The 26,811-nt window shown below is 35.5% G+C and overlaps 1 protein-coding gene across 23 annotated transcripts in view; it reads left to right on the top strand.

Moving 5' to 3' along the window:
* The window catches only part of MARCH1 (membrane associated ring-CH-type finger 1), a 612,422-nt gene that overhangs the window by 242,578 nt on the left and 343,033 nt on the right, over window positions 1–26,811 (top strand). For 19 of the 23 annotated variants that reach the window (XM_023532694.1, XM_023532697.1, XM_023532687.1 and 16 more), the window contains one exon: window positions 9,712–9,920. The exons of 2 other annotated variants lie outside the window; for them this stretch is intronic. In XM_023532694.1, the coding sequence (XP_023388462.1) occupies window positions 9,712–9,920 (209 nt within the window). Of the gene's footprint in view, window positions 1–9,711; window positions 9,921–26,811 lie in introns of those variants that run through there. 2 more of the 23 variants (XM_011363700.2, XM_023532701.1) reach the window with 2 other exon arrangements.

The following is a 26,811-nucleotide window of genomic DNA, read 5'->3' as shown; positions in this document are numbered from 1 at the left end:
ATGTATGGGAACTTGGGCAAGTCACATATCCCTCAGAGCCTCACTTCCCTTCTCTGTTAAATGGAGGTAATAATTCTGCCTAGAAAGATTAGAATGAGAGCCAGATTAGGTAACATAAATGTAGAATGCCTGATACATTATTTGGCAGCTAGCAGATAGCTCAACAAATAGTAATTACTATTGTCATTATTATTATTTTCTACAATATGATAACTCACATTTATAATAATGATATTGAGCTACTGCAGTCCTCTGATCATGAAAAGTTACATTGTACAAATTACAGTTTGGGTAAAAGGTATATGCTATTTTCTTATAATTCTTAGTTTTTAAAAAGTGCTATTCAATATAGGATATACATTTCCATTTAAGCTGCTTTTCTCTGCTCTCTGCTCTCACTTCGTCAGCCTCTCTGTCTTCCTGTCCTTAGCTATGTCCCAAGGACTTGATGCTCACTGTTGTCATCTAACTGTCTTGGCTCTTGTTGATGGTCATTCTTACTTCTGAGAAAGATATGCATTCTCAGGACCCGACAAATACTACTCCTCTATTAAGACTCTGTACTACAACCCTCTGTGTGCACCTGGTCCTTTACTAGCATTCACATCTTATGTATTATATACTTTATAGGTTATCCTGGTTTTTGCCTCTCATGTGGGTCGTTTCCCTGTTGAGCACACCCGCCTGTTCGCGGAAGCCTAGACATCCATTGGAATATCATTTCCACTTTCCTGGCTATCCAAGTAGCAAGTATTCCTTGATGCTCAGGTTTCAGTAGTTACCTTCCAATTTTTATGCACCTGTTATTTGCCTTTCACCAGAAAGTGCTTCTACTGTGAAGAAAAACTTCGCTAGCTTTAATGAGGAATAAAATCTATTGTATAGAGCTAACAGCAAGACTGTCTGAGTGCTTTTACTATCTCTGTTACTCAGCATTCAAAATGTAGGAACATACATGGATCCTTCTGAACATTAGTTTCCTGTTTTCTAGAAAGAGATCATACCTCTCATAAATGTCTGAATATGTAGAAAGAGATCATACCTCTCATAAATGTCTGAATATGTAGGTAATGTTTAACCAAAATTGCTTTCATTCATCAAAAAACTTTAAAACTATAAGCAAGAAACTAACGAAAAAGCTAAAGTTTTAGTTGTTTCTTACTTCCCATTAGGGCATTAATGGTAAATTAAAATGTTGATGTAATATTTTCATTCATATCATAATATAAATTAGAACATAACATAAATTTTAAAATAACAGTTATGCAAAGAGACTAGTAAATTTGCAAACTTTTTTCTCTGGGACCATCATATTAGCTACTTAGAGTTAATGAATAGCTCGTTTCTTATTTTATTTACTTATTTATAAAAGTCTGTAAGAAATATAATTGCTAATTTAAAAAAATAAACAATTATATTCTTAAAAGGATTAACATATAGTTTGTATGTTCAGTGGTCTCTTAAAATATATAGTTTAACTGTGATATGCCCAGTTATTTTTTTAGCAGCTCACTGGAAGTGTATTATTTATACACTTTTAGGGTAGGATTTATGGTAAAAATGATTCAAAACACCTGTCTATAGGAACGAATTCCTTTTGGAGGGCTACTGTAACGAAATACCAAAAGCTAAGTGGCTTAAACTACAGAAATTCTAGGTTGTAGTTTCAGTAGGGCCTTGTTTCTACTGACAGCACCAAGAAAGCATCTGTGCCAAGCCATCGCTTTTGATGGTGCCTTGTCTTGTGGCAGTGTAACTCCAAATTTCTCATGGTGTTTTCCCTACGTGCATGTCTGTTTCTGTGTCCAAATTTTCCCCTTTTTTTGAGGACACCAGTTTTACTGGAAGAGGGCCCACACTATGACCTCATTTTAAGTTGGCTACATCTATAAAGACCTTTCTCCAAATAAAATTATATTCTGAGGTACTGAAGGATAGGATTCCAACATACATTTTTTGAGGAGACATAACTCAGCTCATTACAGGAAATAGTATGACTATTGAGAACAAATATTAAATTCTGATGGGATTCCATGTCTTATTTCTAAAAGTCTGCAAGGAATAAACGCCCTGATTTAAAAAATAGGAATAAGCAATTTTGCTCTCAGAAGGAACAAGAGACACTTTTGTAAACTCAATGGTCTCTTAGAACATATTGTTCAATTGGGATTTTACCCAGTTATTTCTGATTTTATTATTTTGCATAGAAAAAACTAATCCTCAAGGTATAAAAACTAGGAAATTAGTGGTCACCTATTATTGAAGGTAGCATATTTTTCCATCTTGTAAAATATTTCTTTAATATATAAAACTCTTTAATAAAATTAATAAGTATAATTTGCATTTTTGTCGGAAGCCAGCCGACCAAGTCAAACTGGGTACCTGAATGGGGGAGCGGGGACTGAGAAAAAAGAGAAGACAGACAGGGTGCAAGAGGGAGAGCAGATCTCACAACTGTCTCTCCGAGTTTATTTCTTAAGCTTCTTTTTATACATAATCAGTTCCTTTGTGTATCCCAAAATAACATAATAAAAGTAACATCCTGAAGATCGAGGTACAATTGACACTCCCTTTGACACTTCCTTTGACACTCCCTTCAACACTCCCTTTGGCTATACTTAATCTTCTTCTTCCTGGAATTCCACAGAACCAGCCTTTTCTTTTTTATGCAAGCAGGCCTCCCGAGATAATCCATGCACTCTTTTGAATTTGGGGAGCTTTAGCTTCCTACACATTTTAAAAGTTAGAAAATAAATTATAGGTTAGTTTTGTCAATTTTCAAGTTCTGGTTTCCAATTTAAAAAATACTCTAATGACTTTTAAGGGTGGCTGAGAAAAATTCTGAGTGAAATAAAATAGATATATGTGCATCTGATAGGACCACCTTGATTGAAGATGCTCTCTATAGGGGAAATGTTCTCTTGGGTTTGGCTAAAAATGTATGGGTATATATCTAAAAACAAATATGAAAACCAATTTTTTTATAGTCAATCAGATCTTCATTTCCTCAGTAATATTCAAAATGTAATTTTGACTATGCTCATACATGTCTACTCGAAAATTAACCTAACTGCCTAAGTCTGCTGATTATTTTGGAACTTTAGAGATACAGCAGCAGAAATTTTAAAATGTAATCTTGTGGTGATAATTTTGTCATTATGAAATCTGCCAGATATGAAAGAAGGGTATATAGATTTAATTTTCTGAATTTTGACCCATCATTTCCTATAGGACTTTCTGAAGTACTGATTACTATTCTGAAAATAGTAATAGTAATAACATTAGGTTTATGATACTTGATATTTTTCATAATTAGTGGGCTATGAGAATAAAAAACAAGGAAAAATTAGGTGGTCCTCAAATTTAATAATTATTCCTCAAATAATAAAAAAATAGATCCTTTAGAAATTTTTAAAAAACTTTATTAAAATGAAGTTTCCAAAGAAAGATACATGTGCTTCACAATTATACTATAAAATATATTTCTCTCAGAACAGCTAACAGTGAAAAAAATAGATGCATACTGTACATAAATATATTTATTGCATAGCTTGTTTTTACTTAGAACATATCTAAACTTTATACTCATCAGGTTGGGTCAGAGCCTGGTGAAATGGCAGAAGTTTTTGCGAATCAGGAGATTGTTTTGCTTTGATTCTGTCATCAACTAGTCTTCAATTCTGTCAAAACTTTCAGTCCACTGGGACTTAATCTGGTCATCGGTTAAATGGTAGGGTACTTTCTAATTTTCCTTCCAAATATAAAATTCTGTGATTCTATTTTCCTCTTAAACTGAATGAAGACTAGTAATGGAAATTTATAAGGAATACAAATAAATAATATTTGAGCAGATACATGCATCTCTACATCTGGACTTAAGTTTTAGTTGTGAATCCAAAATAATATTATTTGTTTTGTGTTTTTATGCACATGTGCATACAGGTAGGGGTGTGTGTGTGTGTGTGTGTGTGTGTGTGTGTGTGTGTGCGCGCGCGTGCGCTTGATTAAGAATATCAGGGCCAGTTCTCCTTTGCTTAATATCTTATAATAAGAAGCACTTAATTAAATTTGCTCTTTGACTTTCTGAGACATTAAGTCAGAATTTTGACATGGATGAAGAGAAACTGTTGTTTCCCTCTTTAAGTCATTGAAAGGCTGAGAAGAACTGCACTGCTTGGCTTAAGAAGCATGGGGTTTATGAGGCCCCTGAAGATGCTGACAGTGAAGTTCCAGAATATATAAGGTGAGGGAGCATCACTGCCCTGTGTGAAAATTCCTCAGAGAGAAGAGTGAAATGCAGAAGCAACAAGTGACTTGAAGACCTTGACTCCAGATGCCACCTCGTCCTTTTGAGATGACTGCTTTACATTTTCTAAAGATATGTGAGGGAAGTAGTTATTTGCCCTAAGAGATTTACCACTTCCTACCCCAACCCCCATATGCTTCTTGTTCAACCAGATATACTAACATTTTGAAAGTTGTGGAGAACATCAAAATTAACTTGTACATTTACATATTTGGGGAATAAGACTGGATTTAACTTTCTTTGCCAAAATAAATCTTGATTTTTAAAACAAGATTTTAACTTCTTTTGTCAAGAAAGTAATATACAACATAAAAATTTGATATTTTTTTAGTCCTAAACTATGTCCACAAAGCTAAATAAATATTAATATATACTTATCTTCCTTAAATTTTTTGATTACTTCTAACACATCATTTTTTGGAGACTAGAATGAAATGATTTTTTTCTTTCCCTCAACAAATTAGAAGGAGCAAAGATTAGTCCTATGAAGTTAATAAGGAGATTGTTTCTGATGATATTCTTTTGTTATGAGCATAATATAAGGAATAAAAACTAGTACAACTGACTGTTTCATTACCTGCTGTAGTTATTCCATATCTTATGTAGCTGTAAGGATTGCTGTTGATTCTCCAAAAGACTGAAATCAATTCCTTGGTTCCATTTTAATATGCTTCAGCCTTAGAAAATAGATGTATCCAAAATTAGGACCAACGTGTTCCAGAGAACAAAATCCAAGATCTTGAGGATTTACCTTATGTTCATGTTTGAAGGTTGATCATCCAGTTGCTTCTGAAAGGTGTTCAGGGACAGAATTTCTACATTAAAATGATGTTCTTCTAATTATAAAAGATAGTCACACATGCCAAATATAATCATGATTGGATTCCAACAATCAGACAGAACCCGGGAAAACACACCACTTTAGAAATGCTTCATTACGTTGCAGAATTTTATAAACCAAGAACTAGCAGTTTTAATTTTTTTTCTGTTTTATCTTTTCCTTCAATATTCCCATTGATCTTGTTTTGTTTGTTTGAATTACTTGCTGACTCTTCTATATAAGTATATGCTTCAGCATTTCCCCAATAAAAATAGCTTTTAAATACAAGTTTCTTTCTCCTTCTCTTTTGCAAGATATCATAAAGTTTTTGTGCAGTGATATCTTGCTTCTATATTCTTTATAGAATATAAATCACTGTCGATAACCTCTGACAGTGGCCCTGTATGATGGAACATAGAAAATCCATTTGATCAGCTTCCCTTGCTTTCACCAGGGATGTGTTAGGAAATATCTTTTCCCCGACTCCAAAAACCTTGTTTCTATTTTCAAAATCTACTTAAAGTTCTTATCTTTATCATTTCTATGTCCTCTATCAATGCATTTCCAACTTGGATATTGCTTTGCATAGATTTCCCTTTCTTTGGGTTCTTGGCCTGGTTTCTTCCCACTCTCCTCCCAAGCTGTAATCAATATCATATTCTAATGGGCATACATGGCCTAAACCAATTGATAACCTTAAAGAAATTTTCTATGTTATTTAAAATAGTGTCCCGAATGCCCACATACCAATCACTCTCATCTCTATGCCTTAAAGTGACTTTATCACCTTATGTCTACCAAGTCCCCTACCTGGGCCCAAATTTTTCTTTAAGATGATCTATTTAGATCTATGATGATTTCTTGATGCTTTTTTTTTGACACATTCAATATTTTATATTTAAAATATTTATGTATTGTGCTATATATTTTTCAAACCGATTGACCTGTGTATGCCATATCTCCCTAATGACATAACAAACTCCTTGACTACAGAGATTGTGCCATGTAATTTTGTACATTACTTCCTGCTCCTTAATTCCTAGCATGGTTCAGATAACTCAGAAGTTGACCAATAAATGTTTGTTGAATTATTAGTCTGTCTATTTAATGTATTAGCAAATGTCTTTTTGGTTCCCTGTCTTTGCCTAATACTGTATTTCTTTTCTTGCTTAATTACAATATAAATAAACCCATTAGAGGGCTGTTTTTTTCTCTCAAACTTGGCAAAGTTGAGGTAAGTCTTGTAGTAGAAGATCAGATGCATATTTTATGTTTTCTTTTTAAAGCAGAAACAGCCTAGGCCACTGAGAGGAAGGAGAAGCACTAAATCAGAACCTCTTAGGGAAAACTGAGGCCCTGGTATTAGAATTACGAACCACAAATGCCAAATTTAGGAGCCAGTGGCTGTAATTTAAGTACTGTTATCAGAGCCAGAGGGCTGAAAACTGGAAGATGGAAGCAAAACAAATGTAATTCAGGCACGTGTATGGAATACGGTCAGGTAGAGAGTGAATATTCCAGGAGGGTCAATAGTTTCCACAAAAATCCAGTTTGGAAGTCTCGATCATGATCATGTATTGCAGTTGTATATGTAGATACAAATTAGTTGAATGATTCTGGAATCCATGTCTTCCCTGGAAGCAGAGCCAGTGCCTGGTGGTGCTCACTTGCTAAATACATTGCTTTTCATTTATTCCGTGGGATTCAATTATTGCACAAGATGGACCGTGCTCTCACAGGAGAAATGCATTCCACCTCAGTTTTTTAGTTTTAGATTGTTATATGAGTCATCCCAGAGAGACTTCTGCTTCCAGTTGGCAGAGAACTTTGGGAGAGGCTTAAGGAAAGGCGTTAGATGAATGTGAGTCATTGACCTTCACTGATGTGTTCCAAGGTTCCAGGGCAGGAGAGCAGAACACATGAAGTGTTAAAAGCTTGTGTTTTTCTTTCTTTCTTTTTTTTTCTTTCTTTCTGATGCAGCTAGAAAATTTTAAAAGCTCAATTTGTACAATACTCGGTAACTGTTTATTAAACATCCTGGTTATTAATGATTCTGGTTATTTCTGAAGCATTTAGTTGAAAAGATATAATAAACTTTCTCCTGTTTAAATGTGTAACATACTCTAGGAAGTAAATAACCTTTTTTTTTTTTTGAAATTCAATTTATTTTCTAAATTTGCTAACTGAAATAACTCGACCACATAAATCAAATTAATTTGAAATTCACATCTGATTTTTGAAAACTCTCAAAGTAAACAAAGGATAAACCTCACACACATAATGAGGTAAAGGATTAAGACAGCCATTTCGTTAATTCAAGCTAAAAAGCTTCTTTCCTATAACTTCAATGAATATTTTAAGCAAAAATATTAAAATCTAAATTATCTGAAAAGCTGCCTTAGCTTTTCATGGAACTGTTCATGGATGTAAACACTGACCATATTACTTTTCTAAACATATTCATTATTTACATTTCAGTATTTGTCACACATTATTAAATTCACAGAGTTCTATTTTGAGCCTTCCCTTAATTAAGACAGTCATTCTAGATAGAGGGATTAAGGATTATTTTTAAAGTAAGGAAATGCCCACTTGACAATTACAGGGCACGGATGTGATCCTTAAGCTACATAAATTTTTAAGCATTATCAGCTTTGGACAAGGCATTTTTAGAAGAGTTTAGATTTTAGTCACTTCCTTAAAGCTTCTGTACTTCACAAATACACACTGTAAACTAAGAGTGATGATGAACAAATACCAAGTTCACTGCCACTTGACTCTATTTTTACTATTTAAAGCAAGAGATTAGCAACTCGATATATTTTAGCTTATTATTCTAAGGTTATTTTATAGATAAACCACAGTGATTCTCAGAATTGGTTTGTATCAGAATCATCTGTGATATTTTAAAGAAATGTCCACCTCAAGTTCCCACCATAGCCCCGCTGAGCCTGAATCTCTGGTAAAGTGAGTTTCAGGTACCCAAGTGTTAGAAATTCTCTCCAGGTGAGCCTGATGGATGATAGAGGTGAGAGCTACTTCCAGAGCTCATGTAAGAGTAGCTAATTTAAGTTAAAAGAAACACACAGACCAAACTTGAAAGTACATTGAAGTTTTGTTTCAGCAAGTATTTAAATTAAAGATTTTTGAGCAATCTTTACACTGATTATTTTTGTCTTAATTGCCAATGAGAGTCCCTACCCTTTTCACTTTTTATGTCTTTCCCAAGTTTAAACAGCTTGGAACGTCATATAAAAAATGGCATTATTGTTGTGGAATACAAAGCTGATTAAAGGCGAATTGCACCTAGAAACTCCTTTGTGATTGGGAACAAATTAGAACTTACACGCAGTGCCCGAGGATGTATAAAACAACAGAGTTTTGAAATTTTGCTTCTTTTGGAGTGAAAAAACACAAAAGATAGTGGGAGATCTGATATATTTGTAAGTATAAAGTGCATTTACCTAAAATGAGAAAATTCTGTCTTTTTAAAGATAGAATACCTAAACAAAGAAGAAGTAATCACAGGGGAAAGTGATTTTTTTAAAAGTTGATGTTTTTTGAAAATTCGCTACAGTAAGAGATTGATTTTTTTTTTTTTTTTGAATTTGAAGGGTAGACATTTGGATCAACCATTTATTTTTTCCAAATTGTATAACTATTAAGAGTTCAGTAAAGTCCTTAGCAGAGTTTGTTTACTTGAAAAATCAAGGAGAGGCTACTACTGATGCTAACAAATATATTTATATATTTCAGAGAGCACAGTTACCATAAAGCTGAAATGAGTAGTGTGGTGGTCTGTGTCTCAGAACGCTGATGCCTTCTGCCTCCTGTGGCTGATGTCTTACTAAGAAAGGTGCAGGAATGGTTAGCTCTTTTTTTATGACCAGCCAAAGAAAGACATTTATTTGCACTTGTTCTCAGTCTGTCGGCTCTGTTCGTCTGTCCGACTCCCTCCTTCCCTCTCTCCCTTCCTCTCTCTCCTCAATGCCCTCTCTCTTTCTCTCCTTATTTTTAAACACTTCATTCAATGCTCTTCACTTCAAGGCACATCCTTTGACCTAAGCAGATTACTGGGAAGGCATGGAGGACACAGCCAGCTAGCCACGCTTTTCAAGGAAGAGATTTGGCTCCAAATAGGACACTAAGCTTTTCAGCCTTCTGCTTATTTACTTAGTCAGCAGGATGTGGTGTCTCTGGGTGCTTAGTGGACTCCTGGGGAATCAAGAGAGAAACAAAAGCAGAAGTGGCAGCCGCTGCAAATGTGGGAGTCTGTGTCATTAAAGGAAGCAGTTGCTAATAAGGGCCTGTGAGACCTAGGTTTCCTTGGTTTCCATGACAGTTATTAGGTACCATAGAAATTGAATTGTCTCCCACAATGCTGTTAGGGGAGACGGGGTGCTCCAGTGACAAAGCAGTGCAGTTATGACTTGCAGTAAATCATCCTTTTGAGAGGCAACACTCCCTGGATTATTTGCTCTTGCATTTCTTTAAGACTCCCTTTCAGCGTGTTTGACATTTTGGCCAGAGACCCTGGCTTCTGCTGCACAGTGTCTCAAACACTATTTTTCCCCTTTTTGTTTAGAACTGAGCTTGGCAAAGCAAGGATATGAACAATTGTGCAGGTGGGCTACTCAGGGTGAGCGAAGAGATAAGACATCCAATCAGGGACTGGCAACCTGCAGCCCTGCCAGTATGCCCCTCCACCAGATTTCCGTAATCCCAGCACGGGAGACTGCCAGCAATGGGAGAAGTTCAATGGGCAGAAACAAAGAGAAGAACAAGGAAGTCGAGGTAAGAGGAGGTTTGATTTGATAAAATAGGACAGTCAAACCAACTGTAGCCAGTGATGCTCTTTGCGCCACAAGATGTGGCTAAGGCTTAGAGAGCCGGGCTCCCGCTCTCAGTGTGTGACAGGAGTTTGGAAGAGAATCATTTGTAACTAACAGGAACATGCTAAATGTAACCTGTATTTTCTGAATGAAGAAAGGAGCCAAATCTAGAAGGACACTTGCTGCTTGACAGATAAAAACTTCTGCTCCTTTTTCTAAACAGTGTACAGAGTCATTTTGGCCTTTGGTGGCTCATGTGCCACAACACAGCTGTCTTGGATGGCTGTGGACATTGCTGTCATCCATTTTCAGACAGTGGGACTGTTGATGTTTGCTAATTTTACTCACTGCCCAATAAGTTAGAATGTTTGAAAATAACTTTCTTAACAAAGTGACAGCAAAGCCAGAGATATGACAGCCGTGTCACTGAATATATCAAATGAATTAGGATGACATTTCACTGCCTCATAGGATTTGTCACTCTCCATATACGTTCCCAGGGCATGCATGTATATGACTTTTGTCTGATGTCTGTTTCATTTGTGATTTTTTTCTTCATGAAAAAGAAAAGCATTATTTGAAACTTAAACTTATGTGGGCTAGAGAAATATAATAGTCAACTTAATACCTTCAGGCTTTATTTTGCAGTGGAATTTAGCAGTTGTTGTTTTAAACAAACTGCTTGAAAGATCAGAGTGTTTTAAGAAAGAGATTGAGCAGACTCAAGGATATTGGGTGAAAATATTATAAATGTTGTTTTGTTTGCCTAAAAGGGGGCTCGAGATAGAATGCCAGATACTGTAATCCTCGTGTCTCCTTAGTGTAACTGTTGTCTAGTCCTCAGGTCTTACTAGCTTTGTAGAAAGTGAGCTTTCTCCACCTCCAGTTCTGTATATTAATATATATTTTTTTCAAGAATATGTACTAGGGACTGAAGGGGCAAGGAGACAAAAAACCAAGCAAAACCAACCATCAAAAGCAATGGGAGTGGAGTGGCAAAGGGTACCTGAGAGGTAGAAAGTGATAACCTCAAACACACCTTCACACGAGAAAAGATATTTTTAGCCTCAATGTACTTTATTTGAACTGACTTTGAAATGTCATTGAAGAGCAATGAGATCTCGATGTGGCTGGAATTTGTACAAAACTTCAGGTTCGTCTAATATAGTGTGAGATTCTTTTACCTTAGTAATTGGCCTGCCATAGGCTCACTGGGAATTTCTGAAGTTTCCGAGAATGAAAAATTTTTGTAAAGTCAGGAAACTTATCGGCTTAGTTTAATTGGAAATTCTCTTAAATATGTCTTTAAAAAAGGTAATGTGATTATTAGAACATGAAAGAGCTATCTCTTGAAATTATTGGCATGGGGTGGGGAGTGAAGAACACTGACCAATTCTGAAATAGGTATGGAATTTCTAAAAGCAAGATTTATAAAAGTTATACATTCATGTCTTTACTCATCATCTAGGTTCTTTGGATGAATTTAAGATACAGGAAACTTCATAAGATGATATTGGGTGGCAGTTTCGATATATGTAATGATCGGCTTCTGAACAATGTTCGGAAATGAAAACACTGTTTCTTTTCCAAACCCCGCTTCTTTGGCATTAGCAGGCATCTCGTGCTGTTGCTATCTACTTGGTGATGAATCAGATAAAGCTGGGATGGCTGGCTTACGTGACTTTTGAAAACAACCAAATAAACTTGTTTTTTTCCATGTTAGAAATAATAATGAATTATTCTACATCAAGTAAAAATAGCCTCAGTCTTTATCCAGATATTGCTCTTAAACCACATCTTTAGACATCTTAATAAATCTTTTAAATAAGTTTTCATTTTGAACAGCTGCATTTCATTCAAGGACAGACATACTTTAATGCGTCACAAGGCGAATCAGTGGGCATTCATTTTTTTAAAGTTTATTTTAAATTAAATTTTTGGGGGTGACATTGGTCAATAAAATTAAATAGGTTTCAAATGCGCAGTTCTATAATACATCATCCAGTTTAGATATAGATGATATTAATGTTTAGGGGAAAGATTCAGGTTCATCTTCCAGAGACCTCAGCTCTGGAGGGTGTTTGTACAGTTAAAGGACAGGGCCTCGGCCTTCCATTCCAAAGACAGGATTTCATTGTCACAGCTTGATCATTAGATGATCAGTCTCTTATGAAGTGGATAGACTAATCAGAGTTATGAAAGATTTATATACAATGCAGCTGGTCAAATTTATTAATTTATATCTGGAGATAATTTTTTTTTTTTTTTTAAGTGATGGAATGCTTGAGTGCAAGCTCCAGAAAAGTTTGAGAAAGGAAATTAGAAATCAGACTTTCCTTTTTAGCTTGGAATCAATGACGAAAATTAAACGGTTTGGGATGGGGATAGCTCATCTACACCTTGCGAAAGTCACATGTTGGGAAAACCATCGGGCAGATACCCCTCTAAGGAGGTTCATAGCCCTGGATCTCTCCTGACCTCTTTTTCCCTAGCAGAGTACACAGACTGACCAGTTTAGCTTCTTTAAATCTCATTTACCTGCTTTTCTAAATGGGCCTTTGTTTTTATTAATCCATTTTTTCCTTCTTTTTTTAGATATGTTAACACAACTAATTAGGCTGCAGTTAATTCACATTAGGCATTTGGGCCAATCTGTCTCTTACAGGGGTAATCAAATTCTTAAAACTCTAGTAGCAACTTAATTTTATACTCTATAACCAGAAATTATGATTATGTAATTTTCAGTATTTAGTCATCCTCTAGCACATACTCCTTATAATTCTCTGGGATTTATAAGCAGATATCTCTAAAGCCTACTGTATTTCAAATGTAGGAATGAACCAGGCATCAAACCAAGGGTGCTAACTGTCACCTGCATTGTGTGCTGCCATATATCTGTCAGCACAGAGCTGGGGGTTAGACGATGGAAGTTACATAAGAGGAGAAAAGAGGCCATGGTTCCTTTCCTTTGAACCTTTCCTCATTCACAAACTGATGGACCACGTATGGCAGCCATGCTTTAGAAGGTTGTTGGTAGGAGGAAGGGGAAAAAAACAAAAAAACAAATTTTGTTTATGTGTAGAATTTTTCTTTACTGCTTTCATGATTTTATGATATTTATTTACTTTAGTTTTTCCTGTTTTTCTTCAAAAAGAATGTTAACTCTCCTTTTCTTTTTCTGGGGTATCCCTTTCAAGGTCTTCTGTTTGCCTTTCCAGTGACAGCCCCATGGGCTACTCTTCCTGGCTCACAGTAGCTGTTGGTCTGTTAATTGGCAATCCCTTTATAAACTTAAGTGATCTGAAAAAAAAATATGACTGTTTGATATATATTTTTCATTTTGAACATAGTGGATAAATTACAGATTTATTAATTCTACTTTTTATTAGAAAATCATAAAAATTAAATAACATATTTAATGTAAGGCCATAGCCTAATTTGAACCAATCTCATTTCAAATTCTATATGTTTCTTTATAATTAAGGTACTATAACCTTTTCATATTTCTTAAGCAAAATTTATGGAATCAAAGGATTCCAGAATCAGAAAGTCCCTTATAATTCTTAATGTTAGTTCCATAATCAAAATCCATAGAGTATAAATAACTTGCCATTGTCACACCACTAGTTAGTGGTAAAGTTGGGACAAAACCATAGGCTTCTGACTGCCGGTCTAGTGCCCTTCCTATTACAATTGCATTTAGCAAGTTTTTGTTTTTTTCCCACAAGGCATAGAATTACAATCTCAAAACTTAAAAAGAGCTATATGACCCCTAAAGTTGCTAACCTCTCCGTGGAGGAGTTTGGATTTCTTCTTGTTAACAGTTATCTGTTATGACTCATAAGGTCAGGTGAAAAATAAAATGGGTCCTATTTCTATAATATATGTAGAATTAATTTTATTAAAAATTTGAAATAAAGTAAAATTAAGTAATCATGAGCAAAATAATAAGGAAGATGCTGGACTGAGAATCAGGATATCTGAAATGGAATCCTGGCTTCCGCAAAGCCCTTTAACCTTGAGTAAGCCATTTAACCTCTCTAACTTGTCCCCTAGAGAAAATAAAAAAGTATATTTACTAGTAAATGTAGATCTCATTTCAAAGATCAGAGCATTTTATTTTCTTCTGTTACTCCTTTAATGTAATCATGTGGTCATGCTCCACTCTGGGCACGCAAAGACTCGGGTTGTCTTCGAAGGTGTACAATAGATCCTAGACTAACATTGTTTCACCCGACGTCATTTTGCTATATCTTTGGTGAGTTGCCATAGGAAATTAATTCTTGCTTCTATCCATTAGCCTATGGTACAATTGGTTTTGTTCTACATTGTCTCACTTAAAGCCATAGAACCTATAGACAAGGTTAAGTGAGGACTTGGTGTGTTTGGCTCCGGCAGGATAGGACTGAGCAGTGGACACTCACCTTTAAAGGGATACCTGTCTCTGCTGTGTATTATCCATTCTACCTTCTGGTAACAGTGCTCAGAGAGCCAGCTCTGCCCGTTCTCAGCCACATGGTTCAGGATGAGCTTTGATTTGCTTTTACCAGTCAGCGTATCATAATACTCTGTCATGGTAATTCATTCAGGGATGGATTCATAACTCCTTCAGAATCAGTGGCATGCACTGAGCCTTTGGGACTTTTGGTGAAGACAAGCCTTATTGGTTCTAGAAACGTTTGGGATAAACTTGCTCTCTTCTTTTGGATGGTTTGCATGAGGACATGAGGTCTGGATCCAGATACTGTGAGGGAAAAAGTTGGAGCTTCACTGGGTCCAGAGATGCTCCTGAGGCTGAAGTCGACCTAGAAACAGGCAGGACGGAGAGAGAAAGAAAAAATTCTGAATGACTTGGTTGAGCCACTTGGTCAATCCTTGCTTGAAACCAGTCCTTGTTCAAAACCAAACAACTTTCCAATGCAGTAATTCAATATCTGTTCTTTATTGCTTAAGCCATTTTTGTTGTTGTCATTGCTGAGTATCACTTACAACTTAACAGGGCTCTGAATGATTCTCCTTTGCCAAAGTGTAGTTATAGTAGTTCCCGGCATTGTTACCTGTGCAGTGACTGACTTCTGAAATTGAAAATGGCTGGGATTCAGGTAAAACAATCACAAACATTAACTTGAATAACCCAGACTGCTCTGTATTAACCAAGTGAAATATACCTTTAGCAGATGTAAAGCAGGGGTAGAAAGGCTAATTCCCTTTTTCTTTTCTCCAGAAGAGCACTTTTTCAACTACTCTCCTGAGACTAAATTGAATGAGTCCCATGTGTTTAGAGTGAATTCCATTGAGTATGCTAATAGTATTAAAATACTTTCATATAAGGAAATTTCCATTTTATTATTTGCTTTCATCAATGAAATTAGCATAATTCACATCAATTTTTCTTGTTTAAAACAGATGTTGTAGGTAATTGTATTAGTAAGTAAGGCAGAATAACGTATTTTATTGACTATTAAATGAAAACAACTAGTAATTGCTGATATACCTTGGTAAGTATTTTTAAATTGTGGGCTCAATTAGGCAGGTAGATTGTTAAAACTCCTCCCTGATGTGGATTTAAAAAAATTATGAATTCATGGTAATCTAATGAGACTCAGTGTGATTATTATGTTTGAAAGATTATTGAACAAACGTCTCTTTGTGGCAGCGTCTTGGAGCATGGAAGGAGCAGACGTAGTTACACGTGTTTTATTAATCAGGATTGTTAGAACTTGCTGATTAACCAACATTTAACTCAGTTCTTTGCAGCACAAAAGAAGCATTGGCAATGCCAACATGGATTTAGAATTTCTCAACTTCAGGTATCACTGAAGGGGGAGGATTGCAGTCTGAGTATTGCTTTCCTCCAGCTTATACCTAGGAGTGTCACCCCGAGTCGCTTGCAGCAGTCTCCATGACCACCATGGGAGGATGAGAAATGACATCTTTTCGATACTCATTCTCTTCCCTGTCTCTGCAAGCCTGTTAAATAATTGAAACAGGTGTGACACGAGGATAGAACTGGTAATAAGACTTTGCTCTTAAAAGAGTGAAAAGGAAACTTAAAGAAAAGAACAGAGTATTGTGGGGTGAAGGGTATCTGACTTTTGCCTTTCTGTCTCTCACTTTTCACTCTGATTATCCCATTCATCAAATTGTGCAAATCTGGATACGGAAGGCAAAGAAAATTGCAGAGGGATCTCTTCAACCAACCACTGCCAAAGAATACACATTCAGTGATACAGAGGAACATTTTGAATTCTTTAGGATTTGTACTTTTGATGTCAACATCAAAAGAAAATTTCTTAGGAAAAATATTTGGCACCAGAAAACCACTGGACATGCAATGCTGCAGGGCTCAGAAAAGCTCACGTACAAAATACAGAGTGAACAAACATTTGTTAAGTGAGTCATCAGCTTATATGTTTTCACGAATGATCAAATTTTTACAGATAGTAATTATCCCTACCTGTAACTCTAACCAGGTTTACTCCTAAACAAGCTACATACAGTGGTGTATGGCTATGAAAGCTTAGTGACTGAAAGTTCTATGTTTAAGTTGTATAGACTTTGATTCGTAACACAGTTTTAATTTCCAAATTTATTCAAAATTAATTTTCATAAACTTACAAAATATGGAACAGATTTGTTACTGTAAATTTTACAAAGCTTTAAAAACTTAAATTCCAGCAATATGTTTTACTTTAATATTAAACTACTTTCTCTGTGACCATTTACTATGAAACTACTGTGGTCCATTCAAGTTTTGGAAGAATTGATTTCTGCATACAGTTAGTTATACATTTGAGTATTCACCTTTGACTATCAATGTTACCATCTGACTCAGGCATTCTATTCAGTGTCCAACGAGCGTATAATAGAAACTTTATGCTTTAGTGTAGAACAGATCTCTTGCTTGACTGTGTTGAGAGGCAACTGAGTGAGGTGGTTAAAAGCATGTGGCTGGAAGGAGACTAACTGGGTCCAAATCTGAGCTGTGTCACTTTTTAGCTGTGGGACCTCACTGAGATTAGTTAACAGTTCTATGCCTCAGTTTCTCCATGAGTACGATAGTGACAGATGTAAGGACTACCTCATAAAACTATAAGAATTAAAGTGAGTTAATATTTCTAAAGTGCTAAGAGATTCATTGGGACAAAATAAACACCATTAATTGCTTGAAAAATGAAAGTACTAAAGGAATTAATTCCCTATGTTGACTGTATTTTTATCAATATATTTTATTATTTGTAGTAAATATGACTAATAGCGTCCATTAATGATGAAGCGATAAAGAAATATTTAAGGTTGCATGACATCATAGATTGAGCTTTTTATAATAGCGATGATAAAAATGAAAATAAAAAGCTAACTTATTGCTATTTAAAGTCTGCCAACACTCTGACTTTTACGGGTATAGACCATGTCTATTTGCCTTACGTTAGTGAAACCTGACCATATGACTTTTCTTTGCTGTCTTAACCTCAGTCTCACGGCTGCTGAACCAAGAATTTTCTAGAGTCAAGATTTTATAGAGAAATACTACTCACTATATGGCCATTTATGTGGTAAACTTCTATTGTATGCGCATATTGCCAAGGGTTCTTCTTTACTTATGCTAATGCTTTTCAACAGTTCTTGGACTTTTAAATTTGAGTGTTGTAAATATCTTATTTTGATCATTCTTTTTACTTATCTTCATCCTTATGATGGTAATGCTCTTAATTGCCTTTTTAAAAATTAATTAATTAATTTTTTATGGTGACATTGGTTAATGAAATCCAATAGGTTTCAGCTATATTAACAGTAAGGCATATATATATTTACACTGTGTTAATTGCCTTTTGTTTTACCAACTCTTTGGGTATTATAAAGAACAGGCCGTGCTATGAAAATTAAAATAACCAAAGAAACAGAATAGGAAAGTTTATTGAAAGTTTACATGCACAGGCATATTTTGTGAATATTTGAGTACTTAGGGAAAGAGTAACTTTTTTTTTTTATTATTCTAAATTGTAATAACACTTTTCTTACCAAAATAACATTGTGCTGAACAGCTTTCAAACGGTCTTCAACTGCACAGTGATGACTTGTAATAACTGTTGAACTTAACAGTATTTACGTGAGGTTCTGGCTTGGTTCAACTTGACATGAATTGCTCTGTGAAAGGGTTTTTTTTTTTTTTATACTCTTTGGGAATATCAGTGCTTACAGCATCAATAAAATGACTTAGAGAGTAGAAATGCTTAAGGAAAATTTGAATTGGGATAACAAAATATGAAATACTTGAGAGAATATTTACATGGACTGGGTAACACTGTAGATGATATTTAAAGGGGTCAGTCACTCTACCTTTGTATGATGTCAACAAGGAAGATGACCATTTTCCCCAGGTATCTCAAGTTGTTAGAAATCCTGGACTTAATAGTCCTGAATATGGATGGCTAAATTTCAGCTATTCATCAGGTTTTCTTCTTGTCCTGAATTTTTCATATATGCATTCTAGCAATCAGCATTAACAGATAATCTCTCTGCCCAACCTGCTAAATAAATAGGTAAAGGCAGCTTTTCTCTAATCTTGACAGTAATATAATGTATAGAATATATATTTTATATATTTATAATAATCATCTTTAGCTAATAATTATCTAACACTTAGTATGTATTCAACAGCAATCATTTTATGTGCATTCGATGATAATTCACAACTTCTCTTATAGTTTGTATTCCAGTTGCTATTTCTGTGTAATGAATTGCCCCAAAACTTAAAGCAACCACTTTATAATGCTCATGAATTCTGTGTCAGGAATTTGACAAGACCCAGTGAGATGCTTCACTGCGTGTGGCTGTGACTCCAAGTCTGTGACTCTGAGGTAACTCAAATGCTAGGAACCAGAATTGTCTAAAAGCTCATTCATTCAGACGTTGGACACCTGAATTGGGATGAATGGAAAACTAGGACCACCAGCCAAGTAACCTACACGTGACCTCTTCAGGTATCTTTGCATCCTCACAGAATGATACTTCAGGGTAGTGAGACTTCTTAATGGAGACTCAAGATTCTAAGTGTGAATTTTCCAACAAACAAATCAGAAACTGCATTGCTTTTGCTGACTCGGCCTCTATTTCTTGCAATAGATCCTTGTCATTTTTTAATGTGAAGATTTATTTTTGCTGTAGGTTTTACTCCATGGTGAATTAATTTCAGTAACATGCCTTATTTATTTTTGTCTTCCTACATTCAAGACCTTCAGCAGTGTCTACCAGTACTGTTTCTGGACTTGGCTGGCTATGTGACTTTTTTTTGGTCAGTGAGGGTATAAGAAGAACAGTGTAAACTGAGCCTTGAAAAATACTCACGCATTAGCATTTGCCCTCTTGCTTTTCTTGCGAGGCGGTTAAAGCCAGAGTAGTTACTGGATGATTAGAGAAATGTAGCCCAGTCACTCCCATTGCCCCCAGCCAACAGATAGTCACTAGACATATGACTGCAAGCCTACTGAGATTATTTGAGCCTGATCCAGGCCTAAATAACTACTCCACAGAATCAGGAGCTGAATAAATGAATGTTGTCTTAAATTTTGCGGTTGTTTGTTATGCAGCCATAGAAAACTGATAGTGTTCTTTAAAATATATGCTCATGTTTTCTGTTCTAGAGAATTTACAATTGATAAATTTGTACAACTTGTTCTGATAGTTTCTGAAGAGGTTAAATGCAGATTTTATGCTCGCCACACTATTTTTTTGAAGGATGTGACAATCTATTTTAATACCACATTTACATATAGAAATCATCTTTGCCATTGCTAGATTGGTTAATTTCAGCTGCTAAATTAACTTTGCAGCCATAACAATTACACTGATAGTGACTAATTCTGATTCTTCTAAATTGAGCCCCTTAGATTTCTATACCTAATAAAGCTCTTAAAACATACACTTAAGACTTTTTAAAATATAAATATGTCTTATAATATAAATAAATATAATACTTAAAAGTAGTTAAATTTTGAAAAATTGAACGATTTCAAATGCAAACTGAAAAATCCTTTTGACAGGACTCTTTCATTTGGCTAATTCATACTTTACTCTTTTTATGATATTTTGAATGACAATATAAAAAGGCATGAATATCTTAAATATGTAATATTGTATTTATAATAAGGCTCAATAATGTTGGACAATATCTTAAGAGACCAAGTCTTCTAATCAAGACTTTAAATACAGTAGCTCTTCAATATGTTTTACCAAGGAGAACTATTTTTTAAAAATACATGGGCAGAGACTATGTTAACTATTTATTCAGCCCATTCATTACCTGGATTTCTTATTTCCTTCCTTTACTCTTAGTTTCTCCTGCTGTACCCTAGTTCAGTCTCCATGCTTACTCAGTAGCACATGTAACTTCACTCTCCTAGTGTGCCAACCTCAAATACCTGCTTCCTTCTTACCTCTGCAAACGTTCTTAGTTTCACTGCCATTTGTAGTTCCTTATGGAGAGAGAGTCTCTCCACCAGCTTGGGGTCTGTGAGAGTTTCATTAACAGGGCTAACCTGAGTGGCAAACCCAAGATGATAAATGAACTTGTTCACCCGTAAAATGCTATAGTGAAGTTATACGTGATACAACTTTTTCTTGGGTTTTCTATCACCAGTAACCATGGGCTTTTTTTTCATTTTGGAGCACACAAAGCTCATTTCTGCCTCAGGGACTGGAATTTACTGTTCCCATTTACCCATAGTGCTTTTCTCCTAATTCTTTATGTGTTTGGCTCGACACATCTGCCTGAATTTGTCTTAAATAGTACTGCAGTTCTCTGGCCCACTTTCCATCCCGCTTCATTAATAAGGATGTAATATGGATGACATAATAAGGATCACAATATGAAATTACCTACTCTGTCTATTCCTACTTGAACATAGGCACTAAGGCACATAGTGAGAAGTGTTTTGTCTCTCTCCTTGGTTACAGTCACAGTGCCCAAGAGCAGTGTTGTTACATGTTAATCTCACAAGAAATATTTGCAGGATGAAGAAATCATATTTAGAACTCGTGAGATAATAGTCTCACTTTAGTTTGTGCTATTCAAAACTTGCCAGAGGTGATGTATTTAGTTCCGATTGTTGCATTTTAAGAGCACCATTGACAAACTAAAGTATTCCAAGAAATGGTAGTAAAGAGGATTGAAACAATTTTTCTATAAAAATTTATTTTAGGAACATATGTAAGCATATGTCTTAGTGAATAAGTTTTGTGCATAAAATTATAATTTTGGAAGTATTTGAGGGAGTCATGCTAGGGAGAAAGGGTTAAATATGCTCTATCTAGCACCGGAATGCATAGACTAGAATTAAAAGGTCTGATGACAACTTACATTAAAAGTAACCAAACATCTCTTCGGATAAGGAAAAATGGACATGTTTATATCAAAATTTGCCCCCCAGATGTCATAGATCTTGAAATGCAGAGGTAAAACTAGAATCCAGGCTTCCTGATTCTCACTCATTGTTTTTTACACTATAATTTTCTTTCTTTCCACTAAACATCATTATTTTCTCAAACATTTGAAAGTGTTTGAGGTTTCGTTCATTCATTCATCTAGTCAACAAAAGTTTATTGAGTACCTACTATCTGCTAGTGTTTTAGTAATTAAAGGTAGAGTGTTACTCACATAGATGAAGTCCTGGTCCTCACAGTGTTTACATTCCATCTTGTGGTGGAAGAGGGATTTGACTAAGTATAATTACTGAAGTCAGAATTAGTCTTATAGGGAGTTAGAATTTTCGCACTATGCATAAGAACTTATTAATATTGAGAACTGGATGCTTCAGTCTGAAAACAGGGACTGTGTCATGAAGCAGAGGATGAGTTCCTCAGTCACTGAGGTGTTCCAGAAGGCAGAGAGAGGATGGGGAGGGGATAGCCTAGAAGAGATTCAACTTCCAAATGGGGAGAAAGTCAAGTTTCTTTTCCTTTAGAGTCTACTTTACTCTATTTTGAAGCATGCCCAGGTACATGATTAATTTGTTATGAAGGAGTCAATGGATGACTCAGTGTAGTCCCCTGGTGGCCATATTGTCCCCAGGACCATCCAGGACCCATGGGAAAACAGTAATTAATGATTCTCCACTCAGATTGCTTGATGTAGACTTGGAACACTGCTGGGCCCCTGTTATCAATTGGTTATTTTCAAGACAGTAATAATAGAAGTTCAAACATATTATAACTTTCCAAACTCATAGGCTTATCCCCAAATAGATATTTACGAAAACACCTACCATATTCCTAACAGTAAAAAGAGATGTCATGAACAGAACCTGGAAGGGTGTCATGCCATGAGAGTGATTACATCATTTTGCCTTGGATTGGAGGCTCTATCTCTCTCAGGCCCTCAGGCTCTTGCAATGTGTGAGATCTGCTGAGCCCCTTCTCTGTCCTAATCGTCCTCCTCCTGCCTTCCTCCTTGCCAAGTGTCACTTCAGTCAAGTGGTTTAATGAAAAATATATGTCATGGACTATATATCCTGTTTACTTAAATAATGGTTACACATGTCAGATCATTTTGAGACTATTTTTGTTGCCATTCTCCTTAATTCCTCCCCAAACATATGTTATGAGCTGAAAATTTTAGTAATTTAATAGTATCATCTCCTCCACCATTTCATGTTTCCACTCTAATCTACATATTTTTTGTTGAATGCATTGATTAATATCAAGTTTAAGAAAAATTGGATCAAAGAAACATGTGGCATGTAGCATATATTTCTGTTTCATGTCATTTGTTTTGATCTTTTCCTTATTCAGATGGACTACCACATATGCCACTTTGATCACTAAAGATAAATAATAAAAGGGTGAACTTACAGTCTGAGCAAAATCATTGCAACTTTTACATTAAATCTAATTGTTTTCTATAAAAGCAGGAGACTATGTTAAAATAAATATTCTTCTTGTCCTATCATGTCCAACTTTACAGTCAAATATCAGTTCCCCAAGGAGCATTATTTCTTCCCTAAAATCTATCACCACACAGAGATATCTTTGAGCACATTTTAAAGCATTCTTATTCTAGCACGGGAGCACACCTATGCTTCTGATGCTTGTCTTACTTTTTTTAACTCAAAATGGTACTCTCAGATGTTGAGCTGAGCACAAGATTCGAAATTGCAAATGGCTTACCCGATGTGCATATGCAGAGGGAAAATATGATCTCTGTTTCTCTGAGTGTGTGAGCTCACTTAGGAATGGAACTCTTCTTATTCTTGTCTTGTCAAAGCCCAACCTGCCTAATTGGGTCTCTGCTGAAAACAAATGTCAGCCACGTGCCTGTGGCTAGCAGCAATGCCTAGCTGCTTCTCCTTTGTGAGTGCTAAAACCTAGGCTATTCTAGGACCTCTAAGTCTCATAAACCAAGCACTGCCACAGCACCATTTTTCTCTCCACTATACATAGGCCTTGGGGAGAAATTAAGCTTAGCCCTGCTAATTAATGCACTGTGGCTAGACACAGTGAATTTGGATAAACAATTCCTGAGCCAGAAAGTCTAAGAAGAGTCTAAGAAGTCTCTTTATTGCGTTTCATTTTATTTTCCAGGGCTGATTTTACTTCAGAGCTGTTTGTTGGATGAGGGGCAGGTGGAAGAGTTGTGGTGTTGAGTGGGAGAGGAAATGATTGCCAAGTATTAAGATTTGGGTGTCTGCATCTCATACTTCTCTTAAGTGCAAATAATATAGTGTGCCCAACTGGGAAAGAAGCCCCGGGAACTGTCGGAAAGCAGAAAGTGTTTATTCAGTGCTTGGCTCAAATGATGGCAAGGTGTAATGGTGTTTTTGATTAATGCTCTTTGCATGCATTAAATACTATGTATATTATTTAGTAATGGTAATATATGGAAAACAATCAAATTTTTTCTGTATTTGGTAGAAAAACATAATACATAATGGTAAGTAATATCTTAGCAATAAGTAGTAAAACGTGTTTCCAAAAGCTGAATTTGAAAATTTCCCAGGTAGAAATTCAAGTCTAAATTTTCCTCTCACTTTATTTATTTTTGCCCTGTTTACCTAACAGGAGGAGTGTCTTTAAGTGAGCATTAAAAATACCTACCAAAAAACCAAAACAATACATTTATTTTTTTCTAGCTACAGACAGAACATGTAAATAAGGTCTAGTAAATAGGGTCCAAGGAACCTAGAAGAGGTTATTCACAAATAAAGGATTTTCATGGAGATGAAAAAAAGGAGTTTTGAATTTGTCCCTATGACTAGGAGAATACTTATAGTGAATGAATACTTACATCAGCAAATTCTTGGCCCTGGAACAAAGGCAATTCCAACCATACAGGGGGTACCCTTATGAATGCTTAGTGGATATCCTATCAAGTAGAAGCTTACTCTGAGACCCGTCCAGGAATGACCATTGGTGATGGTTAATTTTATGTGTCAAATTGGAGAATGTTTTTGAATGAGATTAATGAGATTAGCCTGAATAGAACAAAAAGATTAGACTCCTCAAGCAAAAGGAAATTCTCCAGTAGACTGCCTTTAAACTTTATCTGCACTGTCAGCTCTCTTGGGTCTTTGTTTGCTGCCCACTCTGTAGATTTTGGACTTCCCAGCCTCCATAAATTGCACAAGCCCATTCCTTAAATCTCTCTCTCTCTCTTTTGCTCTCTCTGTTTCTCTCTGTCTCTCTCCAGTTGGTTTTCTTTCTCTAGAGAACTCTATCTAATGCAACTACCAACAGCCTTTGAAAGTTCCTCTTTGTAGCATTAGCTTAAGAAGGGATGGAGACTTGGAAAACTGGCTGGGTGATATGGCAGAAAGTGAGAGAGCAGGAAACATTGACAGCTGTGGATTAAAACACTTTTCTTGTAATGTTTTGATTGGGCAGGTAATGCAAATTTCAAAAACTGGTTTGCCCTTCTTAAAATGGATCTTCGAAGTTAAAAAAAAATGAACCACAAGGAGTATAGTAGCACAGTGAGATTAAGTATTGACTACTGTTCACTTATTTTCCCTTTCCTTCATTCTCATTGCTTATTGCTCCTGACCGATCTCTATCAAGGACCATGCTTGACTCTGTCAACAGGTTAACTTTGTAAAAGATAATTTGACAATATCACTCCTCTGCTTAAGTGACTTTGATTACTTCCCACTGCCTTATTTGTAAATCTAATTTCCTTGTCATGGTACACAAGGTCCTTAATGATCTGATTCTAAAAGACATTTCTCCTTCCAGGTCTCACTAGGGTCCTTTCAGTCTGATTGCTATGGACTTATCGATCTACTCATCACTGCTTGAATACACAATTATGCTGGTATTGTCTCTCTCTTCTTTGGATGTTCTTTTCCTGTTCAGTGGTTGAATTTTTAGGCCCAACTAAAATAGAGAAGTCAACTGTAAAATATTTTTCATTCCATATAATCAGAAAAATCCTCTTCTTTTAGCTGTCAGAGCACTTTTTAAAATGTCTTTGATCACATCATTGCACCAATTTTTAGTAGAGTTTGCTATATACAAGTCTGACACTCCTGCTGGAGCTCTAAAGTGAATTAACCTGGTTTGGAAATTCATCTCCACTGCCTGATAGTGGTTTGACCCTATGAAGTTTTTCCTCACTAAGGCCCAATGTCCTTCTCTGGAAAATTGTGAAAATATTAGGAAAATTAAGTGTTTTAACATGAAAGTATTTAGAATGGTGCCAGACATACAAAAAGAGCTATAAAATATTAGCTTCAATTCATTTGTCTACTGGTTCTTCAAGAAATATTTATTGAGTGCCTGTATGTGCCAGCCATTGTTTATCATCATCATCCTTAGGATCACTGAGTTCACATTTATTTTTGAATGCTGAACATATAACCCAATAAGTGTCACATAGATATTCATTGTATGATTATCGATATAAGAATTGCTTTGGTCATTAGGCTTAACCACTGGGAAATTGGATGCTCAGTTTTCATCCCATTTATTAGGTAAAAAAGATACAGCCTATAGCTATGAAAAGCATGATTTATACCCTAAATCTGTTTTCCTTAATGGTTGAGAATTTAAATAACCTAATTAAAATGAAATAATATCTCCCTGGTATGTAAAATAACTATGTTTATAAAGACGATACATTATCAAATTACATTGGAAGCACCAATTTATAAATGCTATGATTATGTATTTTTGTCTTATTGTAATATAGCAAATTTTACTATAATATATAAATTTAACCTGTGAAATATTAATAATCTAAGCAATGAAACATAATCAATATAAGTTTGCAAGAGCTTCATATGTAACATTAGCTGTTAGTAATAACACACAGCCTTTTAAATTTTTATGTTATTGTGTCTAACATCTCTTAGTCTCTGGTATATAATAAATCACAGTCAAAATTATGACAGTCACAAGTGCAAGTATGTCCTTTCCCACATAGAGATAATGTACACTTTCTTTGGTATCAAATATAGGACCTATTAGGTGAGTCTACCACAATCTGTGTTATATATGCAACTTTAGTAACAAATCGCACTGATTGTTCTCTAATTATGTGGTTTGCAGATGCCTAAATCTGTCTATTTGGGGATATTTGACATAGGTCAACTTGGTTTAACTGTACAGCATTACAGTCCTTTTAGTTTAATAGTAAAGATATAAATTCAGGACTGTTTTAGAGGTGAACATGCCAATTATTCTGACAAAAATGTCATATTCAGTGGGAGTGGACCCCTTGATCCTCAGTGGGGACCTCCAAAGCCGAGATATGCCTCATGATTTTTAACTACCTCACGTGGGTGGGACCAGCTCGTTTTATGTCTCTACCCCTTCTTCCAGTCTCAAGGTGGATTCTTCTGTATATAATTCTTAGTTATAGG

This window comes from Pteropus vampyrus, unplaced genomic scaffold (assembly GCF_000151845.1).
Source record: "Pteropus vampyrus isolate Shadow unplaced genomic scaffold, Pvam_2.0 Scaffold88, whole genome shotgun sequence".
Lineage (NCBI taxonomy): Eukaryota > Metazoa > Chordata > Mammalia > Chiroptera > Pteropodidae > Pteropus > Pteropus vampyrus.
Note: the sequence above shows the minus strand (reverse complement) of the source record. Positions and strands in the feature narration are given on the sequence as shown.